The following is a 7,020-nucleotide window of genomic DNA, read 5'->3' as shown; positions in this document are numbered from 1 at the left end:
TCCCCGCAGGCGTCTGGCAATAAGGTGAGCCGACAGTCCGTGCTGTGCGGCAGCCAGAACATCGTTCTCAATGGCAAGGTAGGCGGCGGGGAGGGGGCTGCGGTATCCCCTCACCCTGGTGCCTCGTTCCGCCCAGCAGCTTGGCTGGGTGGGCGTGGAGCGCGGCCAAGCCGCGGGGTCCCTGTCACCACCGCAGCAGCACCCGCGCCGCTCTGCTCTCCGCTGACAGCCGCTGTCGGCCCCCTAGTACCGGAGCTCTGCTCTCTCAGAGCACAAACAGAGCTACGTCTGCCTGCGAGTAGATCCCGATGCATCTGTTATGGAATGACATGTTGCTGTTTGTGCTTACACCTCACTTTGTGTGCAGCTCACTGGCACAATAGGAGCACAACTGGTGGTTCCAAGCTCCTGTGCATTTGCTTTGTTGTCAGTTTTGTTTTGACTAGAAGGATCATCTGCAAGGTAAGGTAGCCTTGGTGGAGTGGCCTGACCTCTGCGTGAGTCTGTATAATAACTGGTAACATGAGTAGAAATTGGATCTCGTTTATTTCTCTTTTCTTCTCCAGACAATAGTTATGAATGACTGCATCATCCGTGGTGACCTGGCAAACGTACGAGTTGGACGACACTGCGTGGTGAAAAGCCGCAGCGTCATTAGACCACCCTTCAAGAAGTTTAGTAAAGGGTAAGAGGTCCCGTCCCAGTCCCGACTGAAGTTAAAATCTATATACCTAAAAAAATGTATTGGCTTGGCTGAGTTCTGTATTCAGAGGGCTGTGTTCCTTTTGCAGGAATTTGCAGAAATATGTCCCTCTAAACCTGCCTTTTCCTCAGACTTTCGGCTTTGCCTTCAGGGTTAGCATTCCCTTCAGACTGTAATACAGAAAGGCTGGGACATATTAAAATAGCTAAGTGAAGAATGTGTGTCACTTGTTCTTTGTTTATTCACAGTGTCTTCCTGTTGCTCATTTGGGCCATCCATTAGAAAGAGATGAGAAAGACCAGTTACTGTTCTATCTTCCTTAGCATCGAATCTGCCTCTGATAATCCAGGTGGAGATGGGAGACTCCACAGTGTGATTTTGGGACTAACAGTGGCATGGATCAGTCTGTCTATTGTACACCTGAACAAATAACTCTCCTGTCACAGGGTGGCTTTTTTCCCTCTCCACATTGGTGATCACGTCTTCATAGAAGAGGACTGTGTTGTCAATGCGGCCCAGATTGGCTCCTATGTCCACATAGGCAAGAACTGTGTCATTGTAAGTGCCGTTTCTCAGTCTTTTCTTTAAACTCCTGAGTGCTGTTGAGGCTCTGTAACAACAGCAGGGAATTATCTGCACCAGCTGGCTGAAGCAAGCATACTTATTCTGTGCTGTTCCTTTCTCCTCCTCTTCCTTCTCTACACAAAATGGTGCTTTCTGAGGATAGCAGGTTCAGCTGGCTGCCATTTGGAAAATCTATCCCAATATTGTCCCTGTGGCTAATGGGACTGTCCAGGGAAGGCAGCCTTTCCACAAAGTACAAGTGGAATTGTGTTTCTATGCAAATAACACAAAATAGTCAAGGTTGTTGTCTGCTGAGTTAGAGAAGGCCTTTCTACGTTACTGCATGACTCAGGTTTTAGGCTCCAATTTGCACATTAATGTGTGTTAATATGCAGCTGTCCATCCATGTGTTAGTCAAGAGCAAACGGACATTTTTCCTCAAAAAAGAAAAAAAATTAATTCTGTTGGGAAAAGCATTCTGTCAGGGTAGAGATATATTCCTGTGATCCTGTATATAGAATGTGTTTTCAGCAGTTAAATTTGTTGAAGTTTAGGTAACTTATCAGTAATAAGCAAAAGCATATAGTGTTTTAAGTATAAACTTTACCTAATCTCTGTTTTAGGGTCGTAGATGCGTTTTGAAAGACTGCTGCAAAATCTTAGACAACACCGTACTACCTCCTGAAACAGTAGTCCCACCTTTCACAGTCTTCTCGGGCTGCCCAGGTATGCTCCCTCTAACTTTCCTTGCACAGAAGTGTGCATGATGTGCATATTCTTATTTTAAAATGAGATTGCTGTGGCAAAGTTGCCTATTAGCATTTAGTGCCTAGAAATAAAGGTATAGGGCACTTGGTGAACTGAAAAGTAACAATTTTAACTTTAACTCACTGCTTTAGTGTATGTTAGGTGGGTGGTGCATGTTTACTCAGAACAGTATTACTAGGATGCCAGCTGTGGCCATCCTGCACAGTAAGTAACACAGCTTTTCAGGCATCTGGAATGCAACAGGCATTAGGCTCTGGCAGAGGGAACACTCCTCCTCCTTCCATAGTTTCTGGTTTTCCAGGTATTTCAGTGGTTCAAACTGTAAGTCCACTCACTCATTACTTATATGTTAATAGGGAGGTAGATACATTAAACTGGGGTATATGAACGTTTAGTTCCTGCCCATTGTCCTGGCTGTGCTGGAGATCTCATTGTACAAATTGCGCGCTCCGTCCTTTATCTTCTGATAGTGTTTTACGGGAAACAGCAGAAGCTGTTACAGGACCCCACTGCAGCGGTCTCTCTGATGTCTGTCACCAGAGGTGCGATGGGAACGATCCTACTGCATTGCTGGACATGAGAGAAGAGCCCTTCGCTGTTCTATCAGTGTTTACAATTCAATCAAAGTCACTGCTTTGAATGCTGAATATAAGCTTATTTCTGCTTTCTCCTGCAAGAGCACTGATGATCATACTCTTGTTCTTCTTCCAGGACTTTTCTCTGGGGAACTCCCGGAATGTACCCAGGAACTCATGATTGATGTTACAAAGAGCTATTACCAGAAGTTCTTGCCACTCACTCAGGTCTAGTAGCCCATTTACCATGTTTCAGAGCAGTAAAGGCACACAGGAGTATTCTGGGGGCGGGGAGAGGGATATTGTTCAGCAAGACCGGGGCACAGCCCTCTGCTATTCCAGAGCACTTCTGTGAGTGTTCCTCAACACTAATGGTCTGGCCAAGCAGTCCCTCGTGAAAGCTGCTGTGTCATGTTGTTTAAACTTTGTATGCTCATTTGAATGTAATTCATTCCATGTTGTCTGAATTGTGCCATTAAATGTTCCGGAGCTAGGAAAGCTGATACAATTCCCTTTAGGGCAGCATCTCCTCGTTGCAGCTGAGGAACAAGGCAGAGTTGACAGCACATACCCTGCAGCCTCAGCCTGTCTTTCATGTCAGTTCTGTTCCTAACCCAAAGCAAGTGGGTTCACGTTTGCTAGAAGCAAGCTGCATCCTAGAGTGGAAGTGCTCTGTGGCTGATGTGCATGTTACAGGCAGTTACTTACAGGGTTCATTAAACCCAGTGCTTCCCTTTGAAAAAATATTTGCTGCTCTATAGGCCTGAGTATTGAGGTGGACGGCCTGTTCCTTTTCTCTTTGTGGACTGAGATTCTGTTCTATAGGGACAGGGTATCATTCATCATCCTGGGATTGGCCTTAGGGCTTTTGACTGACATTGAAAACAGTCTTTCTCTTGCCTTGCCTGACAGGACACCTTTAGCTTTTAGCTCTTGAAGTAGACATCAGTCCCGTGCTCTCACTCGTCGGGCAGGGTTAGCATTCTCGAGGCCAATGCATGTTCTACTTCTTGAACATCGCAGACCTTAAAGAGCCAAAAAGCTTTGGAAAGAGGATTGCCATCTTACTCACAGAATTCAGTGCAGCAGAAGGTGGGTGATTAAAAGCAGAAACTGGAGGTGGGTGAGAGAATGCTGCAATTGTCCCCATTTATTACCCAGTATGTATACTTGCAGAAAGCTCTTTGGTGCTTCTCTGCATTATAAAACTTAAGAAGGAGATTCTGAGTGAACATTTCATTTTGGATGTGTTAATAGAGCAGGAATAATTGTTGCTGGGAGCAACTCTGAAAGTTGGAGACAGCACACACTTGTGTGTACCTGACTCAGTACCAGACAATTGGCTAAAAGTGAATCTGCCTGCTCTGGTTGTGTTATATTAAAGCTTAGCACCGTCCTTCTCTAGCTTTTAAAACTGGTGCTCCTGCATGTTGTAGTGTAGCAGCTGGCAGCCAGGATGCATATTAGTTGTGTAGTAGGTGTACAGCTGTGAGAGCAGCAGCCCTGGAGCCTTCAGCTGTTCTGTGTAATGCAAAGTACTGATACACCTTAAATAGCAAACAGCCGTACAAGTACTAAAGTGTATAGTAACTACTGTTAATCAAATGTAAAACCACTGACTGGTTTGTTTGTATTTTTACTGTACATAAATTAAAACCTCTTCAGTTGTTCAAGTGACTCAAGGTTGTGACTCTTCAAATCAAATTTGAGACTAGAGTGAGGTTTCTGCTGTGCCTGGGCACATGAGCTATGGTATCTTGTTCTGTGACTATTACAGGCTATTACTGACTTTAACAGTGTCAGTGCATTAAAAAAAGTGAAGTACAGTGTGAAACACCTGCTTCTTTCTGCCTCTGAGCTGATGACTTTCACCCACAAATGATTCCAGCATTGTTATTTTGTAATGGCTCTGACACAGAGTGCCTTTGCTTCTGTTCTTCATGCTGAGGCGAGAATCCTGAAGCCACCAGGGTGACTGTGAAATCCTCTCTTCAGCACTGAAACGTTACGCACACCTATTTGGTACAGCAGTAGCTCTGGTAGTGTTGCTTTAAGCACTTGGACTTGGCCTGCTTTTTGGGTCTAGCCACCCCAGATGGGATGACTCCTTTTGCACCTGTGTTGAAGCTGCAACAGCCGGGCTGGTGCTGCTGAGCTGTCCGGATCAGTTAGGTTGTGTCTGTCTGGTTTCAATAGAGGTGAAGTGTTCTACTAGAAGCCCAGATCCAGCGGGACCGTTGTACCACCTAGTTCCGTCCTCACTAGAAATGCCTCTTCCATGGCAGCTGCGTTCCTCAAGTCCTCCTGAAGTGGGAGTGGAGACAAGCGCAGAAGGAAGCTGTGTTCTTCCTGCGATCTCGTGTGGGTTCAGGGGGGGTGTCCATGTGAAAGGCCCAGGCTCACCACTTTTCCTACCTACATGGAAAAATTATTAAGTGTTCCTTGTGTTTGTACTACAGGCAGCTTCCTAATTGACTTCAGTTTCCAAAAATGTTTAGCTCCTGCTGTCTAGAATCAGAGTAGCCCTTGCAGAAGCCATTTCCAGTGAGGGGCTGTAGGAGGCCTCCCCCATCACAAGACCTGACAGGTTTGAGGATTCTTGCAAGATTTCCTGCAAGTCAGATGTTCAGAGGTCTATGCTGCCACTGATGAGTACTACTTCGCCCTGTTAACTTGGCATCAGCCGTCTCATGAAGCGTGGGAAGCCACATGGTATTTGGTGAGGAAGGGGCTGTGTGTGCTGTGTTACCATGGTGTCACTTCAAAGTTTCAACACCGCATAGTACGTTTCACCGGGATCGCTTGATTAATGGCCGCAGTTGGACAGCATGAAGCTAGGCTGCTGGCATGGGAGAGGGGTGGGAAGAGGCGGCTGCCAAATTAAGGGATGTGAGTTTGAGAGTGGGAATGGGATGGCAGCTGGAAAAGTTTGAGTGATGCATTTCCACGATCACTTCAGCAGCACAGCTGTAGTGCACGGAGGGATACGTCACTGCAGTTATGCGTTTCTTGGCCTACTCTTCCTTCTAGCAGGCTGAGCCCACCCTTCTGCCTTAATTAAAACCTCTTTTATCGTCTCTGTTAAGGTGGCCTCTGCCAGGGTCTAAAACCAAGTTCGCCAGTGAAGATCTCAAACACCCAGCACTGTTAACATTCCTTAGATTTGGCCACTTATCCTCCTGTCCTCTGAAGTATCCCTCTGACCTGGGCTCACCTCGATGCCTCTGCCAGCTCTGGAAAGATGGAGTGTCAGTAGGTTGCAGCGTGCTACTACGTCCCTGGGGAACGACAACTTTGTGATGGCAACGTTCAGTCTGGCGCAGTGCAATAAAACATGACTTCCAAGGGAGGGCTTTCCTGCATCGCCAAAGAGGAGCTGTAGGTGCATGGGGAAGCATGCCGCTCAGGGAGGGAAATTCCTTTCAGGAATCTTGTACAAACAGTGATCACTTCAAACACTAAGTTGCTGTATTGCTTCATTGATCCTATGTGGTTTACCAGGAGTGCCAGGCCATGCGGCTTTAATTTCAGGGCGTTCGGAGTCCTCGGGAGCGCACATCTTCTCTTTTGCTGTCCGTCGGCTGCGAGAGGCGCTGATGCTGATGGCTCTTTAGAATTGCAGCTGCTCAGCGTAAGGAATGGTGCAGAGCTGCTGCCTGCGAGGGGCTTTGCGGGAAGGTAATGAAGCCTCCAACTGAGTGGAGGCCGTGTCTGCTTTGCACGGAGCAGAATTTCCCGAGATGATCAGCTCCACTGGGGGAATAGCAGTTTAACTGTTGGCTGCCGGCTGCAGCGATCTGCAGGGCTCGCAGCTTGGTCCTATGCACTGGACCCTCCAAGCCACCCTGAAGCAATCGATGGCTTGTGTCAATAGCCAAAGGCTAGCTGGGTGTCGTCTGCAGCACCCGCAGGTCCAGCACGTTGCAAAAGCACGGAATGTGCTGGCCAGGACCATCTGTTCCTTGTTAGCCGGGGCTGAAATAAAAAGTTTTCACTGGTGGGGAAGGGAAGCACTACAAGGTGAAGTCAGTGTCATCGCAGTTTCAGCAGGGTGGGACTGTGCGTGCCTGGAGGGAGAAAGGCTCGTGGGCTGAGGTGCTGTGTCTGGTTTTTGTGCTGGTTTTGGTTATTTTTCATTGACGTTTTGTTCTGTGCCAGCAGGCAGCAAGATCAGATGAAGGGGTGAGAGCATCCCACGCAGTCACTTCTCTTGGGAGGCGGTGTTAGAGCGCAGGAGCAGCTCTGCAGGCCTGGAACAGGAGTGCTCCGTTGTGACACTGGCTCCCTGGGCAGGGTGTCTGTGGGGGGAGCAGAGTGAAAAAGGCATTAAGGAGGTCAGGCACAGCCACCCGCAACTGCCAAAACGTCACCCGAGGTGGCGGCGGGGCACCAGGACTGGGTGGGATTCTA

The 7,020-nt window shown here is 47.8% G+C and overlaps 1 protein-coding gene across 1 annotated transcript; it reads left to right on the top strand.

Annotated features, from left to right (window-relative positions):
* The first annotated feature begins 14 nt into the window (after positions 1 to 14).
* Positions 15 to 3,166, top strand: DCTN5 (dynactin 5 (p25)). The gene is made up of 5 exons (XM_009700089.1): positions 15 to 78; positions 567 to 685; positions 1,150 to 1,261; positions 1,891 to 1,993; positions 2,747 to 3,166. Exons 2-5 carry the CDS (start codon positions 576 to 578, stop codon positions 2,842 to 2,844), a joined length of 423 nt encoding a protein of 140 aa, XP_009698391.1. The 5' UTR covers positions 15 to 78; positions 567 to 575; the 3' UTR covers positions 2,845 to 3,166.
* The last annotated feature ends 3,854 nt before the right edge of the window (positions 3,167 to 7,020 follow it).

The sequence above is a fragment of the Cariama cristata genome, unplaced genomic scaffold, assembly GCF_000690535.1.
Source record: "Cariama cristata isolate BGI_N322 unplaced genomic scaffold, ASM69053v1 scaffold25425, whole genome shotgun sequence".
Classification (NCBI taxonomy): domain Eukaryota; kingdom Metazoa; phylum Chordata; class Aves; order Cariamiformes; family Cariamidae; genus Cariama; species Cariama cristata.
The sequence above is the reverse complement of the archived record's forward strand: the minus strand, read 5'-3'. Positions and strand labels throughout refer to the sequence as shown.

Coding starts and splice junctions, on each gene's coding strand:
- DCTN5 (XM_009700089.1), top strand. CDS start 576: ATGAATGACTGCATCATCCGTGGTGACCTGGCAAACGTACGAGTTGGA. Junction 1,262..1,890: donor TAGGCAAGAACTGTGTCATT/GTAAGTGCCGTT, acceptor TCTCTGTTTTAG/GGTCGTAGATGCGTTTTGAA. Junction 1,994..2,746: donor AGTCTTCTCGGGCTGCCCAG/GTATGCTCCCTC, acceptor TTCTTCTTCCAG/GACTTTTCTCTGGGGAACTC.